Source organism: Exophiala mesophila (assembly GCF_000836275.1).
Source record: "Exophiala mesophila strain CBS 40295 unplaced genomic scaffold supercont1.5, whole genome shotgun sequence".
NCBI lineage: Eukaryota > Fungi > Ascomycota > Eurotiomycetes > Chaetothyriales > Herpotrichiellaceae > Exophiala > Exophiala mesophila.
In genome coordinates, this window is record NW_015622508.1 from 421,466 (window position 1) to 436,624 (window position 15,159).

At 50.0% G+C, this 15,159-nt stretch overlaps 7 protein-coding genes across 7 annotated transcripts; 4 read left to right on the top strand and 3 right to left on the bottom strand.

Annotated features, from left to right (window-relative positions):
- Positions 1-33: 33 nt before the first annotated feature.
- PV10_06949 (uncharacterized protein) lies at positions 34-1,699 on the bottom strand. The gene is made up of 6 exons (XM_016371801.1): positions 1,469-1,699; positions 1,322-1,402; positions 1,003-1,250; positions 725-928; positions 430-651; positions 34-304 (listed from the first exon to the last, which is right to left on the bottom strand). The coding sequence occupies exons 1-6, from the start codon at positions 1,649-1,651 to the stop codon at positions 169-171; spliced, it is 1,074 nt and encodes a 357-aa protein (XP_016221133.1). The 5' UTR covers positions 1,652-1,699; the 3' UTR covers positions 34-168.
- An 813-nt stretch (positions 1,700-2,512) lies between these two features.
- Positions 2,513-3,925, top strand: PV10_06950 (uncharacterized protein). The gene has a single exon (XM_016371802.1). The coding sequence runs from the start codon at positions 2,595-2,597 to the stop codon at positions 3,396-3,398; it is 804 nt and encodes a 267-aa protein (XP_016221134.1). The 5' UTR covers positions 2,513-2,594; the 3' UTR covers positions 3,399-3,925.
- Positions 3,926-4,800: 875 nt separating this feature from the next.
- On the top strand, positions 4,801-6,774 carry PV10_06951 (acyl-CoA desaturase). Its single transcript, XM_016371803.1, has one exon. The coding sequence runs from the start codon at positions 5,078-5,080 to the stop codon at positions 6,518-6,520; it is 1,443 nt and encodes a 480-aa protein (XP_016221135.1). The 5' UTR covers positions 4,801-5,077; the 3' UTR covers positions 6,521-6,774.
- Positions 6,775-7,438: 664 nt separating this feature from the next.
- On the top strand, positions 7,439-8,422 carry PV10_06952 (uncharacterized protein; the record flags this gene model as incomplete). The annotated part of the gene is made up of 3 exons (XM_016371804.1): positions 7,439-7,515; positions 7,585-8,128; positions 8,189-8,422. 3 exons carry the CDS (start codon positions 7,439-7,441, stop codon positions 8,420-8,422), a joined length of 855 nt encoding a protein of 284 aa, XP_016221136.1.
- A 1,428-nt stretch (positions 8,423-9,850) lies between these two features.
- On the top strand, positions 9,851-10,500 carry PV10_06953 (uncharacterized protein; the record flags this gene model as incomplete). The annotated part of the gene is made up of 3 exons (XM_016371805.1): positions 9,851-9,931; positions 10,162-10,236; positions 10,348-10,500. The coding sequence occupies 3 exons, from the start codon at positions 9,851-9,853 to the stop codon at positions 10,498-10,500; spliced, it is 309 nt and encodes a 102-aa protein (XP_016221137.1).
- PV10_06954 (uncharacterized protein) lies at positions 10,178-12,788 on the bottom strand. Its single transcript, XM_016371806.1, has one exon. It carries the CDS (start codon positions 12,697-12,699, stop codon positions 10,783-10,785), a length of 1,917 nt encoding a protein of 638 aa, XP_016221138.1. The 5' UTR covers positions 12,700-12,788; the 3' UTR covers positions 10,178-10,782.
- Positions 12,789-13,309: 521 nt separating this feature from the next.
- On the bottom strand, positions 13,310-15,099 carry PV10_06955 (uncharacterized protein). Its single transcript, XM_016371807.1, has 2 exons — positions 14,709-15,099; positions 13,310-14,654 (listed from the first exon to the last, which is right to left on the bottom strand). Exons 1-2 carry the CDS (start codon positions 14,939-14,941, stop codon positions 13,436-13,438), a joined length of 1,452 nt encoding a protein of 483 aa, XP_016221139.1. The 5' UTR covers positions 14,942-15,099; the 3' UTR covers positions 13,310-13,435.
- Between the last annotated feature and the right edge of the window lie 60 nt (positions 15,100-15,159).

The window sequence follows — 15,159 nt, forward strand, 5'->3', positions numbered from 1 at the left end:
AATAAAAGCTTTTCGTTATGGACTTGACTGATAGTAATTTACCTTGTAGTTATTGTTGTGCATCCATAGCCTTATTACATTGGTCCTGGCGCCGACAATAGTAGAGTCGGCCTTGTCCTAACCCGGCCCTTGAAACTGTCCGGTAGGTTCCATCCACTGGTGCATCTTTTACAGCTTGGACGAAGCCTTGAGATAGCCGCCGGCGGCACTAAGAGACTTGATAGTTTCATCCATCATCTCCTTCACGATTTCACCCGCCGTTTGACCGGGCGTGTTGACCAGACCTGAGACCTGACCCATTGGCCTAGAAGTACGATGAACATGTTAGATGATGTTCTCTTTCTTCTTCAAAGCGAGAAAACCACGGATGAAATTGGATGAACCAAGTAAGTCCATGGTCATGGGTGCTGGTGCTGGTTCATGACTTACCTCAAAGTAGATTGATCCTCGATCTCCTCCGTGAGTCGGTTCTCCTTTTCCAAGACCTCCATTTCATGGTAAAGAGGGATAATACCCTTTGATTGCAAATCTTTAATCTCCTGAGCTCGCTCCGTCTCCCAATGACGGACATATGGAGTTGCAAGAGCTCGCAACGGTCTACCGGTCCAAATGGTGGACTTGATAGTGGAGTCGAAATTGGCTTCGACGATACTGAACAACTCGTTTATTAGCAACTATATTCGAAACTCATGGGGGATAGGGAATATGGGAATGAGATCCTTACGCCTTCTTCGCAACTTCTGGTGCTCCAGACTCTTTAGCTGTCACGAATCGAGTGCCCACCCAGACGGCGCTAGCGCCTAGCATCAAAGCAGCGGCAATGCCTCGGCCATCGTAGATTCCGCCGGCGGCGACAACGACGACGGGCTTGCCGGTTAATGGAGAGGTGTATTTCTTGCAGATGTCTGCAACGGCGGGAATGAGGACGCTGAATCAAGGTTTGATTAGAACTCGTCTTGTGCTCTCCGCGTTCACATGTGTTGAAGGTTGGAGCTTGTTTACCTAGTCGCAATATCTCCTGTGTGGCCACCAGCCTCGCCTCCCTGAGCGACGACAATATCGGCTCCTGCTTGACATACCTTGTGGGCATGTTTAGGGTGTCCAATCATGTTAGCATACAGGATGCCATGCTTGTGTAGTTTGTCGATGATATGTTTCGGTGCAACGCCGACGGCGGAAACAAAGACTTTGGCCTTTTCTTCGATGATGATGTCCACTAATTGGTCCAATGTGCCTTTTGTGTAGTCGAGCTGAGAAGATCAAAAGTAGTTAGAAACGAAGGTTCATGATCCTGAGATGACAATTGACAGTCGTGACATACATTAGTTTTCCGAGCGTTGCCGCCGACTTGTGGGATCAGTAGGTCAACGCCAAATGGTAGAGATGGATCGGTCAGGGTTTCCTGGTCCACATTGTCAGTGCTGGGTCCATGATCATGACTTATGCCTGCATGAATGTGTATGCTCACTTTCAGTTCTTTGATCATGTCTCTTAACATTTGTGGAGTGTATCCAACGCCTCCAATGACGCCGAGACCTCCAGCATTAGAAACAGCCGCAGCGAGAGGTGCTCCTGAGGTCTGGCCCATTCCTGCGAGCAGGATGGGATGCTGGATGCCCAGCAATTGGGTTGCGGTCGTTGTCACCGACATGTTGATGTCTCTTGACAAAAGAACGAACGTTCAACGGGAATATACAATCCAAACAACCGGCCTGGTCTCTTGTTGACTTGTAGTTGGCACTGATTTTCGACTGCCTTTTCAAATAGTAAGCACTGCTTTAAGTTGGTTCACTTCGCTTCTTTAGGTGAAAGTTGAAGTTTCTGTGATTCGCTGATAGTGAATCACGGCACACGAGCAGTTTCAGTTGTCAGCAAGAATAATGAGAACATGGGAATATCGTTTTATTCTATGGGATTGAGGCCCTGATCCTTGGGGATTCCCAAAAAGCGGAGGCTTGACTCGGTTGTCAGCATTGCAACAACCCAATTTTGCCGAGGTTGGGTGATAGTACTCCGTAGTGATGAACATGGAGGTTTGGACCCAACTACGCGGACTCGGCGCGTTGTCACTTGTAGAACTCGGCGGGTTGAGAAGGATTGCCCCACATGGACGATTGACGATCTGCCAGGCTTACAGTTATTCTTGTTGGTGAGGCCAGGACTCAGGTTGCATGGGAGATGTGAGCAGCCTCCGAGCTGACCTGTAAGCCCAACTCGTAGGCTAAGGAGCTCCAAGTACACCTAGGAATGGCGATTGTACCACTCATCGGAACGTATGTATAGACATGCATTTGTGGTTCGTGGTTATCGGTATCGGTATCATACACTGCAAGGGTTGAAAAGAACAGTCCATTCTTGCAGTCAACTCAGGAACCTTTTGGTGATCAGGTTAAGTCTCTGTCGCCGTCACAAGCGCCACTGGAAACAGAATAATTACATAAGCAGAGGCAAATCGTGCGACTCGAGACTTTTTGAGCTGAAGGCTGATCTCGCAGCTTGAATAATGGACAACGTTCATGCCAGTGTATCACTGGTGACCAAGACATCATGACATTCTAAGGTCATATGATTATCAAGAAATCGGCGTACACACAATGCACTTAAGCGACATTATCCTCCTTTCGCAAGAAGATACCGAGCGAGCAACCACCGACATTGCCGCAATTGTCCAGTCTTTCTCATTGACAAGCCCCCTTGGGGCTCTTAGATACGGCAGAATACCTCTGGCCGAGCTAAAGCAATGGATCACGAAAGGTGTCAGGGCTGATCTCGAGCATGAATCTCAATACCCCAGGATCACGCAACTTGGCACAGACGAATTCGGTTTAAATATCGAGCGATACGAGAGTCTTGTCATCGAGGATCTAGATCTCCAGCCACTATCAAGCCCAGTAGACCAGCAACTTGCACCAAATCATGGTCAAATTGTTGCTCATGCATCGTTCCTCTATCATCCGTCGAATGAAAAGAGGCAAAGCAGTGACAAGATAGGGAAAGAACCAGCTATCTCATCAGAAGCCAACCAAACAAACGACCTTCCATCATCTGGCCATGGTGAACTACACAGATATTGGAATCAGGCAGTCGAGACGGCACTAGAGAGTGAATTCGGAGATCTACACTGTTTCGAAGTACGGGAATTGAGCGTACTCGCCCCTAGCCATTGGCGTAAGGGAATCGCCAGCACGCTTCTTACCTGGATCTTCCCATTCGCCGATAGGATTGGAGTTCCCGTTGTGCTTGCTGCAACGCCTGCTGGATATCCGCTTTATCTCAAGCATGGATTCGTGCAGGTTAGCGGTAAGAATGGAATTGTTGAGTGCGACATGGCCCAATGGGGAGGTTCAGGAATCCATCGACATGTGCTCATGAGTCGAGCTCCAGCAAAGCAAGAGTAGGAATACCCTGAGTGACATGAGGATCTCGGAATCCGGGCGGATCAAAGTATCGGATGGAAGGAAGGCGTGTTTGGCAACAATCATAGGTGGGAGGAGTGAAAACGATGTCACTGGCGCCTCGTGGACACTATCGGATACATCTCCCACCCTCGGTGTATCATGCCCCATTAAGTCGACCATTCACAGCTTCGCGAGAGGATGTCATCATTTTTTGGAGGCGTTTCCAGTGTTCGCTGACCATCGACACATCTGGGTTGGTTCTAGAAACATCGAGGTACAAAACCAGCGAGTGGCGGCTGCTGCTGACTTTCTTGCATTAAAGGATTTGTTGTTGAAAAGAACGATAAGGCTCAAGGTAATAATGTGGCCTTATGTGAGATGCTCAACAAAAATGGATGCGTACTTGTTTATCATTGGATAGCATGACAATGAATGACGCTTAGAAGATCCTGTGAGACAAGAGCACGTGTGGTCAAAATAAAGCTGCACGAAAGAATGTCGCCATCATCTGATGTCGATTGTCTGCGAGGTAGATCTAGAGGACACTACCGTCTTTTTGAGTACCAGAAGACAATTCAACAGTACCATTACAGCGTTGCCTATCCCTTCTCGGTATTGCAAGATCACTGGCTCAACGATGGCTACCGACCATCTAAGCCGAGGCCAAATACGAAGAACGAGCGGAACGAAGTACGAGACAGGGTCCTACAGCCCAGTTCTCGCCCACAGTCTCACAGTCTCCTGGCGGCCGACACCCAACATCTTAAAGTTGCGGCTCCCCCCGTTCAAGTGTCAGATGCGCTTCGGAGCTCCAGACCCGACATGACTCGCCTCTTTTCCCTGTTGCGCCCGTTTACCCCAGCGGTTTTGAGGCCAGGCTTGGCCATTGTTATGGGTTTCTGAGGAGACTGAACCACAAGAGCCAACGAGTGACACACAAGGTGATTGCTGATCTTATCTCTCGTGCCTCTCTACCTTGCTGTACCATGCATGAATTCCTCGCTGTAACATCGACCACCAATGTTTACAGGGGGCGAAGTGGTGGGAATTCCCGAATGTTCATGGCAGCTCGGGAAAAACTCGACGTGTGGTGTGGAATGACCGAAGGAAGCCGCACTCGGACCCTTAAGGTACCCCTGGATTCTAGTCTGATTCTAGCGCAGGCACTGTAGCATTTGGACCAATTATGACTCTATACTACTGTCTTGGCGGCTACTAAATCATGTCCATCCCCATGGAATTCGCCCTAGTGACGTGTGCTTCCCCAACAAATTTGACTCAATGACTTGCCGATTGATGACCATCTCCAAAATCTGGCCTGATCGACTGTGGTGAGAGACTTTGGCTGTACGAGAGAAAAATGAACGGTGAGTTGGCCAGAAGTGTCATCCTTAGCAACGAATGAGAATATGCTCCATTCAAGAACCTAGGCACCAGGTCTTCTGTCAAGAGACACCCTTGGGTATTTTTTTTCACTGCGATTCGCTCCGTGTTGTGACCGTCAGTGCCTCCGCCTGCTGCCTTCCCCACAATTCGACCTCAACATATCTCAAACGCTGGTCCAGCTCGCCCCTTCATATATCAGGGCTGCCTTGACGTTCCAAATATCTTTTCTTCATCCTTCCATCCATCTCATCCAAGTCCCTCGGCGTTCCTGTTGATCTGTATCACGTTTCAACATGCCTTCCTCCCAACCCACTGCCGGCCACCTGGCCGTCAAGCCTGAATTTCAATCCTCCCAACCCTCTCCAATGGCGAAACCCACCGAGCCCAACCGAAACGCCGCCTATGACCCCAAGAAGGTCCATATCACCGAGACCCCAATGACACGGTCAAACTGGTACAAGCACGTCAACTGGCTCAACGTCTACCTCATCGTTGGAATTCCTCTCTATGGCTGTGTCCAAGCCTTCTGGGTCCCACTCCAAGCAAAGACTGCCATCTGGGCTGTTTTGTACTATTTCGCCACCGGTTTGGGCATCACCGCCGGCTATCACAGATTGTGGGCACATACCTCTTACTCAGCTACTCTCCCTCTCCGAGTCTTCCTCGCTGCCGTCGGTGGTGGTGCCGTCGAAGGATCGATCAGATGGTGGGCCAGAGACCACCGAGCTCATCATCGTTATACCGACACTGAAAAAGATCCTTACTCCGTTCGAAAGGGTCTCTTATACTCCCATTTCGGGTGGATGCTGATGAAGCAAAACCCTAAGCGCATTGGACGAACTGACATCTCCGATCTCAACGAGGATCCTGTCGTCATCTGGCAACACAAGAACTATCTCAAGGTTGTCCTTTTCATGGGTCTAGTCCTGCCAACCATTGTTGCCGGTCTTGCATGGGGTGATTGGTGGGGTGGCTTCGTCTATGCTGGAATCCTTCGAATCTTCTTCGTCCAACAAGCCACCTTCTGCGTCAACTCCTTGGCCCATTGGCTTGGAGACCAGCCCTTTGACGACCGCAACTCTCCTCGTGACCACGTCATCACTGCATTGGTCACTCTGGGTGAAGGATATCACAACTTCCACCATGAGTTTCCCTCGGACTACCGCAATGCCATCGAATGGCACCAGTATGACCCCACGAAGTGGTCCATTTGGGTCTGGAAGCAACTCGGTCTCGCATATGACCTGAAACAATTCCGCAGCAACGAGATTGAAAAGGGTCGTCTCCAGCAGCTGCAAAAGAAGCTCGACCAGAAGCGTGCCAAACTTGATTGGGGTATTCCCCTTGATCAACTCCCCGTCATGGAGTGGGATGACTTTGTCGACCAAGCCAAGAATGGACGCGGCCTTGTTGCCATTGCTGGTATTGTTCATGACGTGACTGATTTCATCAAGGATCATCCTGGTGGAAAGGCCATGATCAACTCAGCCCTTGGCAAAGATGCCACTGCCATGTTCAACGGTGGTGTTTATATGCACAGTAACGCTGCCCACAACCTGCTGTCGACCATGAGAGTGGGCGTCATTCGTGGTGGCTGTGAAGTCGAGATCTGGAAACGGTCACAACAGGAAGCAAAGGGAGAGGTGCCCCGAGACAGCTCAGGTGAGCGGATTGTGAGGGCTGGCTATCAGCCAACCAAAGTCCTCCAAAATGTCACCACAGCTGGTGCGGCATAGAGGCTGAAGAGACGACACGAAACTGAATGTTATATACTAGCGACCTGTATTTCGTTTGGCGTTTGGGTTACGACAAACAAGGCTGGACTCACACCGCACGTTCACACCTAATTCGAGCAGGCGGCGTGTTCCAGAAGAAATTGATTATTTACAAAGTAGACATCACTCTCAATGACAAAGAGCTTCGATGATTGCTGCAGAGCACCCATATACCCAAGATGAAATGAATGAAAATTGCCATGCTCTAATCCAAACCCGAATACTTGTAATCAGCCGATGAGCTGGCAAACCCCCGAGATCGGACAGATCGTATTGATGGTTACCATGGACCAATGCTTTTGTAGTCTAGTAGAAGTTCATGTCCAGGTGAATGCATAATATCGCAAAACAAGAATATGCAACTGGGAGGCGCAAAGCCTCCCACCCCTCCCCAATTGTGGTGCCTATTGGGTTCTCATGGTCCCTGCCTGCTGTGCCTGGAGCCCCTCGGCCCATCGCCTCGGGCCCCTTGCCCCGCCAATTATGCCAAAGCTCGGCGTCCGCAGTGCCCAGACCTGGCAAGACCATCGTTCGGCCGACTCCTACCGGATTTCTAATTGCGCCGACCATGAAATGCATCCAAACGCATCCATCACCTTCCAGCGCTTCCTTGCCCTGGGATGGCACAGCAGCACCTAGCCGGCGCTTCTTTACAACTTCACCTGCCCGTCGAGGTCGCAGTCGTGTTCTCCTTTCCTATCCAAGTGATGATCTGAAGCCCTGGTTTGTTGCTCCTTGTTTGTTGTCACCCGCTGTCCTACCATCGACCCCACCCCTCGATGCTCTCTGTCACATTCGCATCCGCCTAAGCGTTCCATTCAACTTGTAGTCTTTCCACACCCATCAAATACCTCTATCTCCTTCTCATCATAGGCAACCATGTCGCTCCGTGATATGGGCAATGAACATTTCAAGGCCGGCATGTACAAGGAAGCCGAGCAACTATACACTCAAGCGTAGGTTAACATTGCTAGACGAGCATATCCTCCCCGCCTCTCGTCTCATCTCGCTCACTGTCTCGATAGAATTGCAGAGCATTCTCGTTCCGACCCCAAAGTCTTCTCTAATCGATCCCTCACTCGCATAAAACTGCAAGACTGGCCCGGCGCCGAGTCAGACGCTCGCAAGGCCATTGAACTCTACGGCACCAAAAATGCGACCACTGCCATGAAATCCCACTATTACCTTGCCCAGGCCCTTCTACAACAGCGACATACTGCCGAAGCTTTGGTCCAGGCAAAATATGCATATTCAGTCTGTCTTGAAAATAAGGACTCAAGCGCCGAGTTGATCAGTCAGTTCATCCTGAAGGCAAAACAGGCGGCATGGAAGGCCAGGGAGGATGCGCGCTTGCGAGATATGAATGAAACACTAGCTCTGGTGGAAGATCTCCTCAACCAGCAGTTGAAGAGAGACCTGGCTGCCGTGGAAGAAAGATTTCAGCAGGGAGAAATCGGCGAGACAGGCCGGAATGAAGAGCGAGCGGAATTAGAGGAAGAAGCAGAGAACAGGAGAGCAAACATTCGGAGGGGCTTTCAGGATCCCGCCAATCCTGATACAACAGAACGGGTATGTATAAGACCGTCGACATTTCATCTATCCATCTCCTTGCTCATGCTTCTCTCTTAGGTTGTTCCTGATTGGTTGATTGATCCCATCACGTTCGAAATCATGCATGATCCTATCGTCACGCCTACTGGTGTCTCATACGAACGTGTCAGTCTTCTAAAGCATATCAAAGCTTCCGGATGTGATCCCATAACCCGTGCACCTCTTCGATCAGATCAATTGATTCCCAACGTCGCCTTAAAAAATGCCGCTTCCGAGTTTCTCGACAACAACGGCTGGGCCGTGGATTGGTGATTATCAACATTCGATTATCTTCTGCATGACATCGACGACCTTTCTTTCTTGGACCTATATTTACAACTCGGATCTACAGCGACCTTTGCAGCATACAGTTAGCATAGCAATGGCGTCAGGGTTTTGGGATTCAACCTGGGCAGGGCAATGAGCAAGCGCTGTGCCTGCCTCTTCCCGTGTGCTATGGCTTTCAAGAATCCCCTTTTTCCCAACTGGATACATCTTGGTACAGACAATACTCATTTGTCACTTATTGGATCGGCAACACTGTGCTCCAAGCTGGTGTCCATCTCAATGTCTCAGTCTAATACATGTATTCAACCTCAATGCCTCCATAGACCAGAATCAGAAGTATATGGACGTCAGGCATGGGTTGTCAAGTCACTCGATCAATCACGTGTACGGAGTAATTCTCAAAGCAAAAGAACCACGTGCCAATCCCCAGCACGTTCTTTGAGGGCAAGTACAGCCTCGGTGATTATTCTGGCCTACTTCCCAACAATGAAGTCAAGGCCCACAGGCTGTAGCCTCCGTGTCTCCCACGCCTCCCCTACGCCTAGCGTTGGTGACTGGGTGGGTGCCTTCCTGGCACAGAACGACGACCGCGTGACTACCTACTTACCCCTCCACGTGCCCTCCAAAACTCCCAGCCAAACATCATCCTCAACATGATTCGTTATTAACATCAAAAACGCCCCATGATGCGCCCGCTGCCCCGCCACGCCCGCCAAACTTCTGACATCAGAGAGCCTAAACTTGTTGAATTGGCAACTGGCAAGCTACTCCGTACTCACCAACTGAAACTGCGACTGTAACTGCAGCTACTACTACTAACTTACTGCATTGTACAAGCCCACCTAGCAGTGGACACGACGTTACGGGGTCACTCACTCTTGTGTTCTCCATCTGCGTAAACTAAACGAGAGATCTGCGTTGTGGTTGGAAAGACCTTTTATACTTACAAGCCTCCCTCTCACCTTTCCTCTCTCTACAAACAAATCTACCAATACATACTCCCAACCCTTGACCCCGAACCTGAACCTGACGCCGTGTGACATTGAGACACTCTAGCTGTGCCTCTCTCTCCTCAACGTCCCCCAACGTCCATTCCACCCACCGATCAGGTATGTCGACTCGTACTTGTTTGGCCATGAGGTCATTGGCCGTCTAGTCTGTGTGCTCAGCACCAGTCGTGGCAGCCTATATCGACTGCCTTGAATCTGAGCCGCAGAATCAGACAAGCCACTTCGCATGCAATATATAGTTCCCCTTCCGTATCACCATAGCTGACTCTGTTTTCGGCCCTGACTAGGTCTCTTCCTCTCTTACCGACGACATCTCCTCGCCCTGACTACCCCGCGCAATCTCAATCGCATCTACATTTGACATTCGAGACTTCGAACATAATCCCATCCTCCTCATCGCAGAATGCCTTCGGCCAAATTCACACAGGCCGCCAACGAGAGCCGTCAGCTCAAGGCCAAGCCATCCAATGACGAGTTGCTTGAAGTGAGTTCCGAATACACTACCTTCTACACCAAATAGAACCAGGCCCATAATCCAGAAAGAATCCATGTTGGGGGGTGCTATTGAGTCAATCACATCTGCAAAGCCTGCATGTGCAGTACACACCGTTTCTTTTGTCAAGAGCATTTAGGGTGTTTCTCTTGCTTGGGTTTTCTGATCTACACGATGATAGTCTCTATGATATCTCCATGTGCTGACAGCAGTCTTCTCAGCTCTATGCTCTCTTCAAGATCGCCAATGGTGAAGACATCACCAAAGCTCCTGCACCAGGTGTGTTTGATCTCAAGGTATGTCTCTCCCTCTCTCTCTCTTTCTTTCTCTCTCTCTCTCTCTCTCCCGCCCTCTCTCCTCCTTTTGGGTTTCTAGCCACCTAGTCCAATGTCTAACTCGGCGAACAGGGCAAAGCCAAGCACAAGGCGTGGCAGAAGGAAGTCGACGCTGGAACGTCCGCCGAGACCGCCGAAACTCGCTATATTGCTTTGATTGCCAAACTCAAGGAGAAGTATGGCTTTGATGCCTCCAAGGCTCCTGAGCCAGTGGGAGGAAACTGAGGACATTTATGACGCGGAAGTGATACAGGTGCCTTAATGAACCACTCAATTGGCGGCTTATGTACCTGTGATTCGACTCCTCCAGATGTCTATAGTCAATCGTCTGCATAGCGAATGTGCCCGATGTTTCTGCCTCTCTCTGGTTTTATTGTGAGCTACTTAGATGATGGATGCGAAGCTCGTTGTCCACTCTGGGCAAGTCTACGCCATCAGACACCATTCAAAGACTTGATTTTCTTGTATCGAGGCGTCTTGCTTCATACATCAGCGCGTCAGTCAACCTCACCGTATGAAGTCTCTTGGCCAACGTCTACCATGACGATCGAGGCTGTCTTCGGGTCCATTCGGCGACCATGGCAGCCCTGAGGGTGGGTATGCAGTAAGAGGCAAGTCGTAGGGTATTCGCAGACCGATGATGGTTGAGGGAGGCGTCTGCCCGAGTGTGGATGTTGGGTTTGTATTGGAGCTGAGGTGGAAAGGAAGCTCCGGCCAGGGAGGATTATCGCTGCCAAACACGGGAATCATGCTGGCAGTCTTGCCTTTGGAGTCGCCGAGGTTGCTGAATTCCACGTTCGCTCCCAACGTTGATGGCGGCAAGCCCTGAGCCTCGTCATCGTCAAGGCTCTCCGTAAACAACTCTGGCCAGACCAACACGCCAATCTCAAAACTCTTCACGACTATCTGTCCTTCCTTCTCTTGCAGGCTTCCCCACGCCTGTGTCGATAGGTTTGCGCTCGTCAAAAGTGCCCAATCAATCTCCGGTGCTGCTGTTTCCTTGGATGGTCGAGACCGGAATTGTACGTAGGTCTTGATGTGGGGCGCCGCTTCATGTCTCCAAGCTCGAAAGGCAGGATTAGGTCCACGAGCCCATTGACACCAGGACGTGCGAAGAAGTTCGATCTGTTTGAAATGCGCCGGTGATTGGGCTTTTGTATGAATGGAACGACCAGACGCATACCCATCCAAGGAAGTTGCAACATTGACCGGAGTGGGATAGATGATTGATGTTTGCCTGAGAAATCGTGCAGGGCTCCCTGTCAAAGCGGTCAATGATCTAGAAGATCTAGGCTCCAACACTGCGGCAAGGAAGCGTTCGAGCCATTTCGGAGAAAGTGTGGCAATGGAAGAAACTTGCATAACGAGGTGCGAGGTTGACTTGGATGATGGATGCTCCAAGTCAGGGTGTGAGATTGACCGGAGAGCACGAGCTAGGGATGGATATCCCCACAAGTCCTTTTGCAAGTCGACCTGACTATCCGCTACCGACTCTGGCATCTTTGTTGGAACGGAAGCGATAAGTGCTCCACGTACGGCTCTGAAGTCGAAAGCCAGGAGTTGTTCCCTGAGATTTCTGGTCTTAGATCCGTAGAAGAAGAGATATGCTAGAATATCGTGCTTGAACCGGGTGCCCGAACCAATTTTACCAATCTGTGGGGGTGTGGTGGCCTCGGTCTTTGGTAGCTTTGGAGATTTCCAAACCGCTTGTGTCATGTTAGTCCAGTCTTGAGCAAGCATATTTGCAGTATGGATGATGATCTGCGCATGGTCATCATGCGTGAACAGAACAAACATCTTACTGTGGTGAGTTCCGAATGGGTCAGGGAGATATGCTGTAAGAGCTTCGACATTGGGCCACCTTCGACAAGCATCCTCAATTCCAATTCTATTGTCGTCTTCTCTTCTCCATGATCCATGGACGATCTTGACCTTGACCATAGATCTGATGTCAGGATCAAAGTGGTCCATGAGCCAGTCAACATCGAAACAAAAGTTGAATACCCAAGCCTCCCGGATAAGAGGATCCCCCAGGATGTCGCTGAGACCAATCGTGTCCACATTTTGAGATCCCGGAAGATCACGTATGGTTGTCAACTTGAACGGAGAACTGATAAACTTGACACCTGTTGAGGATGGGACGTCCTGAACGGTCTGGGCCGCCATTGGACGGGGTATTGGCTGGTGGGGAGACTGTTTGACCTCAGACGAGCCTCTAGCGGCATTGGAAGGCTCTTCTTCGGACACACTCGTTGAGCGTTGTATTTTAGGTGGAGAGATGGACCTCGAGATTGAGTCGAGGAAGGTTGAACGATTTTTGCGAATCGAGGCCGCATCAGGCATGGTACCTGATGTTGAATTGCTCTGTCGACCAAGAACCGGACTGGCGGCCCGCTTCTGCCTCTTTGAGGGACGCGAATCCATGCTGAGATGTTGAGATGACCTGTAGATCGTCGCGTCTCGACAGTGTCAATCTTTCGAAAGTAGGGTGCGCTCGCCTTGACATGAGACAGACACCAGCCACGGCAAGGGCGATGCAACTTAATTGTGCCTTCCACTTGCGAGATCGTGGAACCACGTGATATGATATGCTTTGGGATTGTGTCGAGTCCAAATCACAACGTCACCGGAACACAATTCTCACGTCGCTCCATCTCATTGAGTTCGCAGAACTCCAAGCCTCTTCATTTTATTCTTGAGCCTCCTAGGGATTGAAATGAACAAGAACGTGAGGTTAAACAATAACGAATCGGATATATTTTCCGTCATGAACCGAAGCCTTGGCATATATGTTTCTAGAACTCTCGGAACTATTCAAGATGTACATATAATAATCCTTGCCCCTGGCCAAATATTTCCCATTGCAGACTTCAAACCGACCAGCTCGAGATTCTAAGGGCGTACAGCAGCCTGATCCCAAATTTTGATCCATTCAAATGGACGATAGGCAATATCTAAGGCATTAATGTCATACTCTTGAGCCTGAAAGTCAAGATAGGCACGCCGTAGCGGGGAATCATCTTGATCAAGGAGTGGGAAAGTCTGGTATTCTGGAGCGGAGAACTGGAACATTAGTCTCTCTATTCTATATTGCGTTTTCATCAGTCGTGTGTTCCAATTCTATTGATAGTACTCGATGATGAATTCGTCCAAATGCTTGCTAAACAGGGAAAGAATGCCCATATTTCCCACGGTTGTCCACACTAAAGATCAACAAAGCCATAGTGTGTCTGACAAACAATCCCAACAGCCCACACGAAGTCTGCATCAACAAGAGTTCTCTTGTCAGCTGGTCCTCTCGCATCGGACCACGCCATACAAGCCACAGGTTGATGATTGTCAGGTTACTCGTCGCGATGATGCGGTTCGTCTTTGGGTCGACCGTGACTTGTAACAGTCGGAATTTTTCCAAGATCAGGAAGATGGCCGTAAGAGATTTCGAAGGGGGCCGTTCCGGAGGCCATGGTGTGACACTTGGCTCAAGTAGGCCTGTTCGAGCGTTGAATTTTGGGAGACGGTGGCGTGGGCAGGGAATGATTTTGAAGAGTTGGGGCACACTGTAGATAAAGTTGATAATTTGTGGAATGAGAAGGAGAAGCAACGTCTTGGAGAAGTGGGCCATGATTGCTACCACCGCAAAAGTCATCCCAGCCACGTAGCAATAGGTGTCGCCCACAAAAACACGCGCGGGGTATCGGTTGTGAATGTAGAGTGCTAGTGAGACAGCGAGGAAAGGGAGGAGGACGTAGAGCGTCAGCAGGTGCGAATCGGTGGCTGGGTGGCGGCGGTCGGAGTAGACACTGTTGAGGACTGGATTGCCAGGGAAAGGTACCAGGTATAAACACGAGTTGACGATCAAAAGACCAGCAACCACGATCGATTGCCCAACCTCAATCCCGTTGATACCCGCCAAGATGTTGATTGAATTTGGAGCGAAGATAGAAAGTGCCGACATGTAGAGGTAGTAGAAGAACGAAAGGTGGATGAGTCTTGCTTGGTTAGGCATATATGGCACCAGGAAATTCGGCACCACAACTGAGGTGACGCCAAAGTCAACATAGTAGACGATGAGAAGCGGAAGTGATGCAATGGCGGGAATGAAGAACTTGTGGCGCCACCGAAGGTCGAGTATGTCATCCGCCATGCCTAGGATTGTTGTTGCTTGGAGGGTATTTAGAGCGGACTGATAGGAAGATAGCTTCGAATGCGGAAATCGATGAAGAAATCGGCCGGTTTCTACCTCAGTCACGGAAAGGACGACATCGCGGTTGCCGCCTCCGGAGGTTGCCGCCACGATATCCTTGTAGAAAGCAAAAGGGATAAAAGCCATTAGTGCCAGGATATAGACAGCTGCAGCGACCGCTCCAAGTGCTTCTGGGCTGGGGACGCAGTCATTATACTGTCAGAAAGTGTAGCAGACTCGACCAACTCACATTTCAACTGGTCGGACTTTACTCATGTCCTTTCCCTTCAACCCAGCCTTTGCGAACGAAGGGCCTGACCACCGAATGAAAGCATATGTCATCGAAAATGCCAAAGTCGAAAAGGCAATCGATGCCACAAGTGGAGCGCCATCGCCATTAAATGTTTTTGATATCACAGCGATCGATGCTCCAGTGGTAAGGAGCAGCGACCACCTCTCGGCATGACTCAGGCTTGCGGACATGGCGATGTGGTTGAAAGGGAGAGAATGAATTCGTTTGTGCAAAGAAAAGATTCTTTAAGCATCTTGGAAAACCTTCTCACACGGCCACTGTCGACTAGCGGGCCGGTCGAGAGACACTGACTTTCATTCTCATAACAGACCGGAGATCCGAGTGAAGCTAGTGACCTTTAGCTTTCCTAGATATCTGGACTAAATGATGCCATGAAATGTATCCACGA

Coding starts and splice junctions, on each gene's coding strand:
- PV10_06951 (XM_016371803.1), top strand. CDS start 5,078: ATGCCTTCCTCCCAACCCACTGCCGGCCACCTGGCCGTCAAGCCTGAA.
- PV10_06949 (XM_016371801.1), bottom strand. CDS start 1,651: ATGTCGGTGACAACGACCGCAACCCAATTGCTGGGCATCCAGCATCCC. Junction 929..1,002: donor ACAGGAGATATTGCGACTAG/GTAAACAAGCTC, acceptor ACCTTGATTCAG/CGTCCTCATTCCCGCCGTTG. Junction 305..429: donor GAGGATCAATCTACTTTGAG/GTAAGTCATGAA, acceptor TCGTACTTCTAG/GCCAATGGGTCAGGTCTCAG.
- PV10_06954 (XM_016371806.1), bottom strand. CDS start 12,699: ATGGATTCGCGTCCCTCAAAGAGGCAGAAGCGGGCCGCCAGTCCGGTT.
- PV10_06955 (XM_016371807.1), bottom strand. CDS start 14,941: ATGTCCGCAAGCCTGAGTCATGCCGAGAGGTGGTCGCTGCTCCTTACC. Junction 14,655..14,708: donor AAAGTCCGACCAGTTGAAAT/GTGAGTTGGTCG, acceptor CTGCGTCCCCAG/CCCAGAAGCACTTGGAGCGG.
- PV10_06950 (XM_016371802.1), top strand. CDS start 2,595: ATGCACTTAAGCGACATTATCCTCCTTTCGCAAGAAGATACCGAGCGA.